Source organism: Neofelis nebulosa, chromosome 9 (assembly GCF_028018385.1).
Source record: "Neofelis nebulosa isolate mNeoNeb1 chromosome 9, mNeoNeb1.pri, whole genome shotgun sequence".
Lineage (NCBI taxonomy): Eukaryota > Metazoa > Chordata > Mammalia > Carnivora > Felidae > Neofelis > Neofelis nebulosa.
The window spans coordinates 31,261,686-31,278,336 of record NC_080790.1 but is presented as its reverse complement, the minus strand read 5'-3'; the positions used below and the strand labels follow the sequence as shown (position 1 = coordinate 31,278,336).

Sequence of the window (16,651 nt, the reverse complement as noted above, 5' to 3'; positions counted from 1 at the left end):
CTAGACAGGCTGTCACCTTTGGCAGTATCGTGTTCAGCTGCAGGGACATACCTAGGCATATTGAAAAACTGCATTGTCTAGAAGGCAGAGATAAGCTGGATAAAGTTCTAGAAACCAAGTTATTCCAAGGATGATGGAGGCGACTGGGGTGTTTCATAGTTGGTGGAGGGATGTTTCAGTGGCAGCACAATAGCCATCTTCAAACATGTGAAGGGCTGTCGTGTGAAAGGGAAATTAGTTTTGGTTATGTCTCTCCAAAGGGTAGCTCTAAGTTCAGCAGAAGACAACAACGTTCACTCCACATTCTTTCGTAACACTGGGAAGAAACTTTCAACATCGAGAGCTTTCTAACCAGAGCAGTCCAACCACAGGAACAGGCGACAGCTGAGAAATGACCACTTCCTTGGTAGAATGGGAAAATCCTGTTGGGGGTCAATGGTCAACAAGCCAACGTACAATTATCCGACCCTCGTGTTCCCTTTCGGCAGTGTGTAGGGGAGGAAGAACCACTTGAGTTATTTATCTACCAATTATTTTCTTCAGCCTGGATGTGACTATAGTTCTTGACCTGAATTTTTGTTCCTTTGTGGAAAGAGAAGAGAACATGTGAGGGAATACAGATCTAAACCTAAAAACTAAGGTGAATGGAGTAAAAGAAGACTGGGATCTGGATCCTCAACCAAGAATCTATTCCATATTGGGAAGCTGTACCAATCAGCATGCCTATGGCTAGATGTTGTCAGTTAGCTGAACCCCACTGCACATTTCTGTTTGCCTGTTTGTTGTTCTTTACTTGCTGTTGCCTTATGCATTTTCTTGGTAACCTGGTAAATATTCATTTTTTAGGAAACAAAGATGAAAAACCATATCCTTCATCTGCCTAATGATTTTCTCTGCCCGATCAAAGGGTTAGGAAATTTTAAGTTGTTTTCTGTTGACCAAGGAAGGTAGTGGACAGCAGGCTTAGTTCTACTGTCAAAAGGGTGAGTTTCAGGAACTGGATGGGGTGATAGTCAAAACTCAGGGTACAAATGTACAGAAGCAACCCCAGACCTTGGCGTCCCTTCCCTTCCTCCGAAGTCATCACTGTCCTGAGTTAGAGGCTGCTTCACCCCACAAACACTGAGCAGGAAAGTCCCGTTGGGTGGGAGCCCATACTGATTGCCGAGGTTATCTGTTAGCTCTGGCATTGGATATTTTGCTCCTTTGTCTTTTCTTAGTTGTTCTATCTCTCTGACCCCTTTTCTTGCTCTCTTCACTCCTCTTCTCTCCTCTGCCTCTCACTCTTTATTGTCCCGTGAGAGAGAAAAGAGCAGTAGGAGGTGGGGAGAGAGGGGGACGAAGGAGATGGTGGTAGCTTGAGGGAAGAATGGAGGTCTCGGAGGGAATGCAGGAGAAGTGGGATAAGAGTGGAGCCAAGGAAAGGGGGAAGGAAGGAGAACGGGAGAGAATAAAGAAGGAAAAATGAAGAGCAAGGGGAACAAAGATGGCGGAGAAGGAAAGAAACCATAGGAAGCATGAAGAAGCAATCTGAGAACTGCACCCCTGGCTACTTTTATGCAGCGCAAAAAATTTTAAGTGGATTGTCTCCTGAAAACAAGAACACAGTGAAACCAAGGGCAGGAGCTGTTTACATATTATGTTCCTTTTATCTTCAAAAAGAATTGGAGGAGATCATAGGCCCAGATACACTTAGAGCATTCAAAGAGTGAGGGCGGCAAAGATGGGAAGGGTCAAATCAGATAGCGCTGAGGAAAACCATTCCCGTGGAGCACAGATTTTTTCTTAGCCCCTGGACTCCAAGAAAACCGTATCAGATGAAGGACTCTGCAGGACTCATCAGTCCGGGGTTATTTTCACTGTCCTTTCTTATAAGAGACTCTCAATAAAAACTGAGAAGACGTGTAAGATCATAAGGTTACAAAGATATTTCTTTCCCATGCTCCTAGTTTTTATTCTTAGTAACTTTTAACTTTTTCTTGAGTGTCTTTTAATTTTGATACTATTTCAAATTTACAGACATGTGGCAAGAACATCACAAGGAACTCTCATTTACCCAAATTCTCCAATTAGGGACATTTTACCATGTTTGCTTTATCATTTTCCATTCTCTCTCTCTCTCTCTCTCTCTCTCTCTCTCTCTCTCTCTTCCCCCCCACACCATCCCCCGCCCATCTTTTTGCCTTGAATTGTTTGAGACTAAGTTGCAAACACTGATGCCCATTTACTTCTAAACACACATGAAAGTATTTGGGTGGGAACCCGGAACAATACAGGGTAGCTTTGTGGCTGTCGCTGATACCAGACTATAGGGAAAGAGCTTAGTGGGGCACTCCATTTGGAAGGGGAGGAGGGCTAAGAAACTTGCCTTAAGCTGCACTGTTTTCTTCGGTTTGTTTAGGCCAATAAAATCAGCAAAATCTTCCAAAGCAGTTTCTTCCCACGCTTGACATGGAATTGAGAAAACATTAGTTGTTCACATCAAATTTTTAAAAAATGGAAGGGGAGATGGTTTTGGTAGGTAACGCTCCTGGCCCCACCTGTCTCATTCTAAGAGCTCCGAGGACCACTACTACTTAATACAAAGGCAGAGGATCCAGACAATCATTGCCAGCATGCACAGGGCTTTGTTGATCCTACAACACACTTAATTTTTTTTAACGTCTGTGAAATTAGAATATGTCTTATTAATCAGTGGCATCATTACAAATGGCAGCCCCCACCCCCGCCTTTATATTAATGCATAAAATAACAGTGCATCCCACCAATGATAGCTTCTGAGATTCGATGAAATGAGATAGATTTTTTTTTCTTTTTTTTAGCTCTATGCTTCTTAGCCTGTGTATTACCAGGAAGAAGGGAATAGAAGGAAGTCAGGTGGGGCACAGGATTTGGGTGTGAACTCCTAAGAATGCTCTCAATTCCCAGCACGTGATGTCAGCTTCCTACTGCTGCTCCCTCTGCCATATTCTCAGTTGCCTCGGACACCTGGTACATCTCCCGATCTCTGTTTCTCTGCCTACTAGCACGGGTCTGATTACTGATTCTTGCGCATCCCCCATGTCAAAGGCTTGCCAGAGACTGTTTCTTCTACTCCACTCTCCTCTCAGGGCCTGTGTATATGTGTGCTTGGAGGGGCTTGGAAGAGCACAGGGTTCAGCCACGAAACTGACACGGGGATTCTGCTAAAGGGAAAAAAGCCCATCAAGAAAACCAACCTCTGGGGCGCCTGGGTGGCTCAGTCGGTTGAGCGTCCGACTTCGGCTCAGGTCATGATCTCGGGGTTTGTGAGTTCAAGCCCCGCGCTGGGCTCTGTGCTGACAGCTCAGAGCCTGGAGGCTGCTTCGGGTTCTGTGTCTCCCTCTCTCTCTCTCTGCCCCTTCACCCCCCTCTCTACCAATAAACATTTTTAAAAAAATTAAAAAAAAAAAAAGAAAACCAACTTCTAGCCTGATGACATAAGGGTCATCATTTCCTGGCTATTGGCTCCAGGTGTAATGCATCTATCTGATTTGCTGATTTAAAATGATGATGATGATGGTGGTGGTAGTGGTGGTAATAGGTTTGGGGTATCCCTCAACCCATAAGCGAGTAATGGACAGAAGCGAGACACATGAGGACTGAGGGGGGCTTTTATCTCTGGCTTCCTAGCATGTTCCCTCTTCCCCCATCCCTCTTCTCCTGATACTCGACCCAGACAATTGACCACAAGGGTGGGCATGTTGAAGTCCTTCCAGGACTGCTCATGGCCAGTTTTCCTAGCACATAAAGAGTCTCCAGAACAAAACCCAACTGGACACCAGCAAAATAGGGATTGGGGAGAGCAGCCCCACGTCCTTCCATCGTGTAAGGTACCACAGTTACCCTTCCCTGCACATGAGACAGTACATTCCTGTTCTGTTTAAACAAGCTTAAGCGGGATTTCTGTTCTTTGGAATCAATACAATACAATCTGCTTTAAACTCTCTCTCTAGCTGAGCTGTTCTTTTTGAAAGTTATTTGCACCAAAACAATTCAAGTTTGAGATTTGGGCGGGGGCTATTCCCCTACCCTGGTTGTTGACTGAAAGGAGATACCAGGCCTTAAATCCTACCGGCTTTGGTTGAGAAGTTGTGGGGATAACTAAAGAGCCTGCTGGGGATTCTCACTAGAGGGTGGGCCCTACTTTGGGCTGGCCACTTTGGATTTACCCTAGGTCTCTGTCAGGTACCAGCTGGGTCCTCTAACAGAGGTCTCTATACCACAAAGTCAGAGAGAAACTGAGGCCTGCAAATTCTGAAGGTGTTAGTAGAGCCAGTCATTCTGGTTTGTCATGATCGATAAGGACCTGTCTTTTTGACAGCATTGGCTCAGCTGGTTCCTCTGTTATTTATTTATTTATTTATTTATTTAGTAAGTAAGTACTTCCTACCCAGTGCAGAGCCCAATGTGGTGCTTGAACTCACAACAGTGAGATCAAGATCTGAGCTGAGATCAAGAGTGGGACGCTTAACTCACTGAGCCACCCAGGCACCCTGGTTCTTCTGCTTTTTTAAAGCATGTGCTAGAACAAGAGCTGAGCCCAAGGCACCACAGCTTGGAGGCTATGCTTAAACTATGTGCTATGGCAAGAAGGCATGCATCGAGGGGCACCTGGGTGGCTCAGTTGGTTAAGTGTCCAACTTCCGCCCAGAGCATGATCTCACGGTCTGTGGGTTCAAGCCCCCGCATTGGGCTCTGTGCTGACAGCTCAGAGCCTGGAGTCTGCTTCAGATTCTGTGTCTCCCTCTCTCTCTGCCCCATCCCTGCTTGCACTCTGTCTTTCTCTTAAAAATAAATAAACATTAAAAAAATTAAAAAAGAAGGCACGCATCCAGTTTATCTAAAAACTATACAGCATTATTCAGGAATTATTAACCGGTCTTCAGAACAGCCTTGCGTTCTACTTTTGAAAACAGTAATTTACTTGGTTTAAAGGCAACCTGCATTTGCTCTGCTTCCCATAGAGATACTGTGCTAGAGGCTTTCGGGAATGTTGATAGCTCAGAATTGGCATTAGCCCATAGACAATTCCCGTCTACTAAATTAAAGCCTACTGAGAGATTGATGTGTTCAGCAGTCTAGAACTGAATTATTAGGCAAGGGTCTTGCTAAAGCTGAACATCATAAGGTTATGAAACTCATTTCCAAGGATGTGTAGGCCAACACAGCTCTGAGAAACCAATGCTTACTTACCCAGTTGCTCAAAAACCACCTCATCAGGGATCTGAGTACTCCAGTATAGGCATGAAGTCCTTTTCAGAGGACCTCTCAAAAACTACTGAATGGAGACTTTTACAAAAAAGTGAGGTCAGATAGTTCAGATCAGGTCTATCTGATCTGATCTGATAGTTCAGATCAGGTCTATCTAACTATCAGGTCAGATAGTTTATTGTTGGGTTTCAGTCTCTCACAAAGCCTGATTTTCAGACACCTCTTTATGCTTCTTTAAAATTTAACCACTTATTTCAAGGGCAGCTATGAGGCATAGTCCCTAGGCCTCCCTCATTCAAAATCCATTTAATTGCAAAAGGTGACCACACTATTTCTTCTTTGTGGTCCTCAGAATCCTCACTTTGTAAACAAAAACAACCATTTAAAACAACTCTTCCAGCTGATATTTTTTTAGTGTTTATTTATTTTTGAGAGAGAGAGACACACACACACAGAGTGCAAGCAGGAGAGGGGAAGAGAGAGAGGGAGACACAGTCTGAAGCAGGCTCCAGGCTCTGAGCTGCCAGCACAGAGCCCCATGCCCGGCTGGAACCCACAAGGGTGAGATCATGACCTGAGCCAAAGTCGGAGGCCCAACCGACTGAGCCATCCAGGCTGATTTTTTGTTTTAAAGGCAGGCAGGAAGCCTTTTTTTTTTTTTTTTTTTTTTAATCTAAGGATTTCCTTCCACATAAACTTGTATTGATGGATCTGGAAAAGGACTCGGTGGCTTCACATTCTGGTTTCACCTCTTGATAGCAGGTAAGAGGTGGGGAGGGGAGAAAACCATCCCACGGGTCATGCAAGCATTTCAATCACTTTCTTGAAAACAGGAATCATTTAAGATTATACTGTATGGCTGTAATCGTATTTTTACAGCGTGTGTGAGATCTTGGTTAAGTCACATAACCTCTCTGAACCCCACATGTGTAAACGGAGACACAATAGAACGATAAAGATTCCCAGCACCCGTAAAACTCAAAGCTCTGGGGGTGTCACGTGGTAAGCACTCAACTTTGACGCGGCCACTTGAAGATCCCGGAGGCCCGGAGATACAATTCCTACCTGGTTAACCACCAGCCGTCCCACCCTTCCCCAGCCTGGCAGAGAAGACCTTTTCTCTCCAGGGTCTTGAAAATGCTCGGTACCAGCCAGTAAGCAAGGACGCCTCGGGCCGGGGAAGCTACCGCGGCTCCAACGCCTGCGGCTTCCCCTTTGAAGCAAGCGTCCCCATCTCGCGCTCACACGCGCTCGGGGCACTGGTCCGCCTGCCTGACCCGCCGGGATGCGTGCGCCGCGCTGGGTGGTGGCGGCCTCCACCCATCCCTGGGCCGCCGCCCCCGCCGCCGCCTCGGCGGGGCAGGTGCCGTGAGAAGCGCCGAGGGATATGACCGGAGACGACTTTCCAGGAGCCGCGCACGCGAGGCAAAGCTCCGCACGCAAGGGGGAGGCGACTGCAGAGGAAACTTTTCAACCCCATAAAGTTCGCAGGCGCGCGATCTGCCTCCCGCTCCTCCTCCCCCTTCTCCCTCCCCCCTCTCTCTGCCCCTCGCCCCCCTGTTCGCCCCGGCTTGGCCCAGCGGCGGCGCTCGGACTCCGCCAGCGGGGCCCCGAGCCTGGCAGTGGGCGGCGCCACCTGGGGTGGGGGTGGTGGCTTGCTGCGCGGGAAACCTCGCGGCCAGCTGCGCCCCGCCAGCGCTGGCCTTTGTGTGCTAAGGACGGTCGGGGCCCCGGGGCCGCAGCCCCGCGTCTTTCAGGGATTCTTGATCTCGCCGCCCGAGATGGAAGGAGAACTTTGCGTGCCAAAGGGCCTCATCCGAGGGGCCGATTTGTTTGCAAGAACGTTAAAATAAAATAACTAGGGAGGCTGTAAGGCCAGCCGCCACCACTACCCGGCTTTCCATGTTCCCAAGCTGACAGGTTCCCTCTCCCGGCCCGGGGGCCCGAGGATTCCGAGCGGGTTTGTCTCGAGAACCAAGCTCAGTCACCGAGAGGGGGGTGGGGGTGGGGGTGAAGGTCGTGCGCTCCGGGAGGGAGGCCTGCTCCCCGTGGAAAATGCCGCGCGACCGGCAGGTTCTGTCCCCAGCGCGCTTCCGGGAAACTGCACCTTCGATCGGGAGGGACTGATTAAGACTGGTGTTCTGGCGGACGGGAAGTTCGTAAAGCCAGGGCCGTCGGGGAGCGCCGCAAGCGCCTCGCGTGACCTCCCGAGCGCGGCGACCCAGGACTTGGCCCATCCCGGCGCCCCGCCCCCCGCAAGCCCCGCCCCCCACCAGGTTCTACTCCGCTACACACAGACCTTAGCAGCCAGATAGGAGGGGTGGCGCGTTCGGATCCTCTGGCTTGACTGTGTGCAAACGGGCCACACCTCTCCGACCCCAGCTGTCAGAGACGAGCGGGGGGCGTGAAGGCTAGGAGTTGACTCCACTCGTCGACCCCAGTCTCAAGTGCGCATGCTGTGAGAAAACCCCAGCTCTGCCGAGGCCCCAGGTGTAGCAGGGCTGGGCACCCTTCTCGGTCCTCATCCCAATCCCAGCGCCCCTGGCTCGGACGACACCTAGAGGCTCCAGAGTGGGTGTTCAAGCTCCCAGAGCAGCAGGTGTCCAGGCGAGGCCTCGGACTTCCTGGAGACGTCTTGCTCTCCACGAAGGCTCCAGCCCTATTTCGGACCCGGCCATCCCGCGCCGCTGGAAACCGCGCCACCTCGCAGGTCAGTCTATCCACGGAGCCGCCTTCCCCCGGCCTCAGGGGGAACTGAGAAGGGAACTGAGCGCCTCCGCCTTGATGCCCTTCGGGTTGTCCCCGAATTGCCGGAACCGCTACGAGGAAGGGGTTGGGGTGGGGACGGACAGTCCGGGTCACTGAGAGGACGCGCTCCTTCCCTTCTCCTTTGGGGAATGGGTTTGGGATTCGGGAAAGGCGCGTCCTCTGCTGCTTCCCCAGTGAGCCCTCCTTGACCTGCCCCACGCCGGACCTCCTCTCTTCCCAACAGCGCGAGGGAACCCGACGCCTAGCGGGTAGGGGCGTTGGGCGCCCGCTCCTTTCTCTGCACACCTGAGTGTCACGCCTTGGCCCTTCTCTCTCCAGCATGGCCACCGGCCTCGGTCCCGACGCTCCCCTGCAGCCGAGCGCGCTGTCCACCCAGCAGACCACGCTTCTGCTGCTCCTGTCGGTGCTGGCCGCGGTGCACGTGGGCCAGTGGCTGCTGAGGCAGCGGCGGCGGCAGCCGGGGTCCGCGCCGCCCGGCCCCTTCGCCTGGCCGCTGATCGGAAACGCGGCGGCTATGGGCCCGGCGCCGCACCTCTCGTTCGCGCGCCTCGCGCGGCGCTACGGCGACGTCTTCCAGATCCGCCTGGGCAACTGCCCGGTGGTGGTGCTGAACGGCGAGCGCGCCATCCGCCAGGCGCTGGTGCAGCAGGGCGCCGCCTTCGCCGACCGGCCGCGCTTCGCCTCCTTTCGAGTGGTGTCGGGCGGCCGCAGCCTGGCTTTCGGCCAGTACTCCCAGAGCTGGAAGACGCAGCGGCGCGCGGCGCAGAGCACCATGCGAGCCTTCTGCACGCGCCAGCCGCGCAGCCGGCGCGTCCTCGAGGGCCACGTGCTGGGCGAGGCGCGCGAGCTGGTGGAGCTGCTGGTGCGCGGCAGCGCGGGCGGCGCCTACGTCGACCCGCGGCAGCTGACCGTAGTGGCGGTGGCCAACGTCATGAGCGCCGTGTGCTTCGGCTGCCGCTACAGCCACGACGACGCGGAGTTCCGCGAGCTGCTCAGCCACAACGACAAATTCGGGCGCACGGTGGGCGCGGGCAGCTTGGTGGACGTGCTGCCCTGGCTGCAGCGCTTCCCCAACCCCGTGCGCACCGCCTTCCGCGAGTTCGAGCAGCTCAACCACAACTTCAGCAACTTCGTCCTCAACAAGTTCCTGAAGCACCGAGAAAGCCTGCAGCACGGGGCCGCCCCCCGCGACATGATGGACGCCTTCATCCTCTCCGCGGGGAAGGCGGAGGCGGCCGAGGGCTCAGACGACGGCGGCGCGCGGCTGGACATGGAGTACGTGCCGGCCACTGTCACCGACATCTTCGGCGCCAGCCAGGACACGCTCTCCACCGCGCTGCAGTGGCTGCTCATCCTTTTCACCAGGTAACACCTCCAGGAGGCGTGGGCCGGGCCTTCCTTTCCTCCCCTGGAAAAGGCTAGAATGTGCTGAGGTCGCGACGGACGCCCAGGGTTTGGGCAGGGTTTGGGGTTTCGCGACAGGTCCCCGTCTCTCGAAGCAGAGATCGCGGCCGGAAAGCGCAGCTCGGGGAGGCAAGGTGCGGGCTGAGACCGCGCGCGCGGCCCGCATCTTTGATCTTGTCGCCCGCTGCCTCTCCAAGTGGGAACACATTTGTGAGAGACCCGAAAGGCAAGATCTTTTAAGTGTCTGCAGATCAGCGCCGATGTCTGCCTCCCTGACACAGCAGAGGCAAAATTGGCACGCTTCCGAAAGAAAGGGTAACGGGTAAATATGTTCAATAAACACACGAGCCTGATGGGCTCAGCCTGTCACCGGCGCAGATCCGAGGCCGCCCAGCCCCGGCGCTGCAAGCCAGCCGCGCGTCCGGGCTTTGTTCCCGGGCAGAGGAAGTGCTCGGAGGCCGGCCCCGCCAACCGTGAACCCGCACGGAAGCTTTAGGAAGGCGGCCAGAAACTAGCGGGTTGCGCTGGGTTAACGAAAACGCCGCGCTAGCAGTGTGAGAAGTGTCTGGGTAAAAAACCGGAGAAGCAGTCACTTTTACCGAGCGCAGAGCAGCGTCTCGAAAGGCAAACACGGTATCCAGGAGGCGCCCGCGGACGGACTTTTCTGGTCCCTGGGCCAGGCTTGGTTTGCGAGCCGGTCGGCAGTGCCCACCTTGATTAAGGTCGCCGACTTCTGGGAAGGAAGCCCTGCACGCAGGAAGCAAACAGGTTGCTGGCATAGGGTGTTGCCAGACGTAGAAACTAAAAATAAATTCCACATTGGACATACTTCTACTAAAAGATTAGCCATTGTTTATCTGAAATTTAGATTTAACAGAGCAGCCAGGTTTTGTGGGCATCTCTGCTCCAGAGGCAGATGTCTCACTAAAGGCAAATTTTGGTTGCCTTGAGAGAGCAGAAATCCTGGTTGTGCCATTTCTTGGTGTGCAAGGAAGTGGTGGGGAGGGGGGGGTGCTGAATTTGTTGGTAACCCAGAAATTGGAAGGCAAGGAGCACTTCTTTTCTAATTAGAATCCTGCAACCTGTGTGTCCTTAGACTGTGCAACTGCTTTTATAAATTGAAGTTTTTGTATATTTAAAATTGCTTTTCAGCATTAAGGCCCCAGAAACGTTATGAGCAATGAGCAAAAATAAAAAAGAAGTCCGTAACAGATCAGGAAGAAGACATCCCAAAATGAGAGCAATGGGTCGTTTGCACCCGCCATAAACATTATCTTTTGAAACTGCTTTTTTTTTTTTTTTTTTTTCCATTAGAGACTGAATTGGGCAGCAAAAGTAAATAAAACAATTTTGGAGTCACTTTCAGTTCAATGTAGCTGGTGAATACGTTTTTCTTCATTTTAGCGAAGACAGTAGGACAGGGGTTGGCAAATTACACTGCTCATTTTTGGGTGTAAGTTTTTTATCAAAATACAACCATGCCCACTCATTTATGTATTGTCTATGGCCGCCTTCATAGCGCAAGGCAGAGCTGGCTGGTTGTGACAGAGAGTTTGGTCTGCAAAGCCTAAAGTATTTACTATCTGGCCCTTTATGAAAAAGTTTCCAGACTCCTGAAGTATGCTATTCATGAAGCAGTTTTTTAAATCACCCATAATTTCATCCCATACATGCTTGAATTATTTTTCAGAGATGCAATAATTATTTACTTTATTTTTTAACTTCTGGCATTTTCACTTATTGTAATGGACATTTCCCCATCTTTTAAACTTTACTGTAGTGACTTTTGATGGTTATCTAATATTTTTGCCGTAATAACACCATTATATATAATCGCTTCTTTTAACATTGTTGACTGCCTTTTAAAAATTTTGACTGTTGTTGGGGCGCCTGGGTGGCGCAGTCGGTTAAGCGTCCGACTTCAGCCAGGTCACGATCTCGCAGTCCGTGAGTTTGAGCCCCGCGTCAGGCTTTGGGCTGATGGCTCGGAGCCTGGAGCCTGTTTCTGATTCTGTGTCTCCCTCTCTCTGCCCCTCCCCCGTTCATGTTCTGTCTGTCTCTCTCTGTCCCAAAAATAAATAAAAACCGTTGGGAAAAAAAAAAATTTAAAAAAAAAAAAAAAAAAGAAAAAGAAAAAAAAAAAAATTTTGACTGTTGTTGTAGTCAGATATGTTTGCACCTGTCGTTTCCTGCACATACATTTCTGGACATGGATTACTGGGTTTAAAAAAGGAGTGGGGAGGAGTTAACTCCTATGCATCTTGCTTAGTGCTAAGATTTTGTTTTCCAAAAGGACAGTACTATTTGTATCGCTGACAGTGAATAAGCATTACAGCTTGTACCATAATCTCTTGAACACTGGGAATTTTCTTTTAAATTTAGACGATCTGTACCTTTATCTGTTGGGATACCAGTTTGTATGAAGTGAGGGCAGTGTGTCTGCTGGAATTAAAAGGAAGATGTGTGTGTTGGGCGGGGGAAGGACCCGTTTGGGGGGCTGCTTTTTTATTTGTATGGGTCCTGGGTGGTTTTGCCACTGTAGATTTATTACCCCATGAAAACTTTTTAATGATATTTTATTACTATTTGTTTAAAGATAAATATATTAAAATTATATATTAAAATATTCTCTTTGACCTAAACGGTTTTTTTTTTTTTTTTTTTAATGATTTTAAAAGAAAGGAAAACATTTCCATGGGCTCCTGAAAAGTATTGTGGGTCCTTGGCATGGTCTGCTGTGCCTCATGGAGAAGTTGGCCTTGTCTGTTTGGAGCTTTTTCAGGCTGAGAAAACTTAGACTTTTTTCGACTTACAGTAGGAAAGAGCATTAGCCATGTGAGGCTTATTATGGGAAATAGAGCTATTAATTCATCCATCCCATAATTTAGTGAGAAATTAGGAAACCATTTTAGTTTTTGTGTGTTTGTTTGTCTGGAAATGTTAATTCAGCCACTGATTCAGACAAAGAAAGTGGAATTAAATTGTCATGTGCTTTGTAGATGAAAGAAGAATTACTTTTCCCTACTCATTTTCTCCTTCTGCATTAACAACCAAACAGGTATCCTGAAGTGCAGGCTCGGGTCCAGGCAGAACTGGATCAAGTCGTGGGTAGAGACCGCCTACCCTGCCTGCAAGACCAGCCCAACCTGCCCTACGTCATGGCCTTTCTTTACGAAGCCATGCGCTTCTCCAGCTTTGTGCCCGTCACCATTCCTCACGCCACCGCCACCAGTGCCTCCGTCCTGGGCTACCACATTCCCAAGGACACAGTGGTTTTTGTTAACCAGTGGTCCGTGAATCATGACCCGGAGAAGTGGCCTAACCCAGAGGACTTTGATCCAGCCCGGTTCTTGGACAAGGACGGCTTCATCGACAAGGACCTGGCCAGCAGCGTGATGATTTTTTCAGTAGGCAAACGGCGGTGCATTGGGGAAGAGCTTTCCAAGATGCAGCTCTTTCTTTTCATTTCCATCCTGGCTCATGAGTGCAATTTCAAGGCCGATCCAGACGAACTCCCGAAAATGGATTTTGATTACGGTCTGACCATTAAACCCAAGTCATTTAAAATCAACGTCACTCTCAGAGAGTCCATGGAGCTCCTCGATAGTGCTGTCCAAAAGTTACAAGCTGAGGAGGACTGCCAGTGTGAGGCCAGAAGCAAGCTGGAATGTTAGAAGTACTCAGGTTTGGGGGGATAGGGAGTAGAATTTTCTAGCTCCTCTGTGTCACTTTCTCGGTTAGCCTCTAAAGTGAGCGTAGACCAGCTGACCCCCAGATGATGTGCTTCACACATGTGTGCTCAGACGAGCACTGGGCTACGCAGGAGCTTCTAGAAGATTTTTTTGAATCAAAGAATTAAAGGGTCCAAAGAATTTTTATGCATAAATCAAGGGCTGGTAACAATAATTTCTTGAGGGAGCATCCTTTGGATTTAAACACACGTAAGCATAGACACAAATGACCTGATGAAGAAGTGTTTCAGTAAAAATGCCTTTGTGGGTGAGATCCAAGATTGATGTTCTGTGTGCTGAGATCTGGTCCTTAGAAAATCACATTAAGCAAAGTTTCAAAATATATTGTTGAACACACAAAGGCAGATAATTTCAGTATAAGCCATGTGATTGAAGGTGATAAGGGAAAAGTAAAGACCAGAAATTCCTTTCTTCACCTTTTCAATAAAAAATAGTTTAGTTAAGCTCTAGCGTCTATGGATGGATTTATCTTTTTGCCTACCGATATGCTTTCTTTTTTGCAAAAGTCATAAACTCATTTGCTTACAGAGAAATTTAATAGTGGCTGATTTAGTGATTATAGTAAGTTTCAGTGATTTATGATGAATTTTAAAGTGTAAGTTGTTCAGCTGTAAAAAATTCCAAGCCGAAGTCATACCTCTGTTGGTGGCCAAAGTACAGAATTTCAGTTATGAGCAAAACAAACAAAAAACCAACCAACCAACAAACAAACAAAAACAAAAAACAAATCAACAACAAAAGATTTACCAGCCCAGCTAAGCTTTAAATGATGTGATTATAATGCACTGATGTCATTCAGTCTCGTACTTTAAAAATAAAGTCACCAAATACTATTCAATACATATATAATTATTCATAAGCAATATGTGTGTTATCATATTATTAAATAGTATTATTTTTGTTAAGTAAAGTTTGAATAATGTTTGTCTTTCCAAAAGAAAGACCAATCAAAAAGTTCGATTCAACCAATTTTGGCTCAGATACGGGAAACAAGCCTGTTTCGACATCATGAAAACCAAGTTGAAGCAAAGTCTGTTCTCTGATCCACAACTTGAATGAGAACTGAATAATTTCAAGATTGGGTCTGTACGATGTGTTCCTTATTATTTTACAACATATTTTCTAAAATTATATCCGCAATCCAGAATCGCCTTGTGAAATTGACGTAGTGAATATGCCATAATTCTAAACTCTTGGCATGCTTCAATTTGAATTTAATCGTAAAGCCATTCTGATTGTTGAGTTCCAGTCGAAGTTACTGGAAATACGGCCATTATTAGCCTGTGCAAGGCAGAGAAATTTAACCAGTGTCTGCCTGATGAATAGTGAAAAATGCAGTGACTTATCTGGATGTTCTCTTTATTAGAGACCAAGGGAGAAACTTCCCATCATAACAGACCTAGTTTTTCTTTTAAATGATATTTTGTTTTTTGTTTTTTGTTTTGTTTTTTTTTTTTTTGTAATAGCATTCATGTCTGTGTTTGGAAAGTCAGAATCCGAAGGTAGTCTTGGGAGGCTGTTTTGAAGATTCCATTATGTTCCCGTGGAGCTGATCAGATCAGGCGGGCTGTTCAGGATGGTCAACCCAGTGAGTGGTCACTTTGGAAACTGTGAAAACATAAAGCCTGAACGAAATGTATAGGTTCTGTTTATGTAAGGATCCTAAAAACGGAAAAAAAAAAAAGTGCTGGAAGATCGGAGGAGTACAAAGTGAAGGTTAGAGCTTTAACTTTCATTGCATGTGGACTTCAGAGGAGACATGCAGTGTCCTGAAAGCTTGCTTTTCCTACATTGTATGAAGATCTTTGGAATCTTTTCATCAAAATTGTAAAAGAGGAAGGAAGGAGTGTTTGGCGGTCGTGTGGAGGGGTGGTGAGAAAAACGAGCGAGAAATGAAAAGGAAGAAAAATGGTTACGCATTTCCCCACGCGTTCCACATTAATTAATCTGCGGCACAAAAGTTGAAATACGAACATTTAGAAATAAGATACTTTGTGGGCCAACGTTAAATCCCAAGTAGACTTTTAAGAAAAATCTACAACACAGAAGATCTGTTTTGTGATTTGGAATTATTTTGTTAACAAAAATTTCATGGAATCAAATCTCATAGTGCTGCCTCTTGAATATGGAGAACTGTGCCAGTTATTTTTAAAGGCAACTAAATTCAACTGTAGAGGTCAGGCTTACCCAATGTGTTTAAGTTTTTTTTTTTTGTCACCAGCTATTCCAAAACGTCATCACCCCCCTTGCCCTAAGCAGGGCTGAGACCATGCCCTAGCCCGCTGACTCTGAGACGTATGGTAGCAAAAGCAATCGTGTGCTGATCTGGACGCCTCATTAAGTCAACCAAATACAGATGTGCTGTAATCTTGTTTTGTGTGTGTAGGCTCAGTTCATCCAACAATTTTGGCAAGGGAAAAGCTCAGCTTATATACGAGGAAGTAAGGTGGGCTCTTGGAGGTTACCTGGCTTATTTAATACAGCCTAGTTGATTGTATATTTTATAACCTCGTTAAAGGAAGGAAAGCAAAACCAAAAATAAGCAAAAATAACCACACTTGGTTGGAGACTACGATAATGAGGCTACTGGCTTAATCAGAAAACCTTATTTTATTTCTTCCGGAGAAAGAATCTATTTGCTGGTCACTATTGTAGTCAGAATATCTGCTCCAGGTTATTGTAATAGTTAAAGTATATTGTTTATTAAATGCTTCCTTTATATATGAAGCTTTGACTTTGTAAGAAAATTGCTTTTTCTCCAAACAGAAAGATGTCTCAGGTTTGTCTTGTGGGTTATCGGAAAACTTTTTTTTTTTTTTTCCCTGAAAGCTCTCATGTCTCAGAACTTAGCCTTCACCTGTGAAGTGTTATTATGGCCTTAACATTTCCTTATTAGATCTATATTAGATCAAATAGTTGCATAGCATTTATATTGATTTGTATGTTCTTAGCTATGATACACAGTGTGATACTTTAGTAGATGTTTATAACTCTATGATAGCTTTTTAACCATTTCTTATTTTTCTATTTCATCACTTATGCTTTTAATATGTACAGAGCAACTATAACACATAGTTGTAAGTGAAATCCATTTTGGGGACACAGCATTCATATGTATCTTTTGCTGTTTGATATGCCCAATTAAAAGCATTCTGTACCTGTAACTGTCTATAACAGGACACCATTGTCCAATAATAAAAATCACTTTCATAATCTTGTTATGAAGTTTTACTTTATGTTGTAGCAAATATAGCCTAATGTATCCATTCCAACTACTACTTGTGTTTGAATTAAAGTGTTGCATTGTGAACATTTTGTCTGCCCATATTACGTAATAGGCTGCTTGCTTTTTTTTTTTAAATAGGCTTTCAGCGTTCAGTTTCCTACCAAATTCCTGATCTCTATGTTTCTGAATTTATGAGACCCAACACAGAAGTTAAAATTCAATTCAACAGCAAACACCTAGCAAAGTGGGAGTTAATTTTTAACTAAAA

General features: G+C 47.2%; 1 protein-coding gene across 2 annotated transcripts; it reads left to right on the top strand.

The window, feature by feature from the left end:
* Positions 1-7,833: 7,833 nt before the first annotated feature.
* LOC131484639 (cytochrome P450 1B1) lies at positions 7,834-16,370 on the top strand. 2 transcript variants are annotated; one of them, XM_058683076.1, is made up of 3 exons: positions 7,834-7,942; positions 8,320-9,366; positions 12,464-16,370. In XM_058683076.1, the coding sequence occupies exons 2-3, from the start codon at positions 8,321-8,323 to the stop codon at positions 13,077-13,079; spliced, it is 1,662 nt and encodes a 553-aa protein (XP_058539059.1). In that variant the 5' UTR covers positions 7,834-7,942; position 8,320; the 3' UTR covers positions 13,080-16,370. The 2 variants fall into 2 exon arrangements, with proteins under 2 accessions (XP_058539059.1, XP_058539058.1); XM_058683075.1 differs by having other exon boundaries at positions 8,225-9,366.
* Positions 16,371-16,651: the final 281 nt, after the last annotated feature.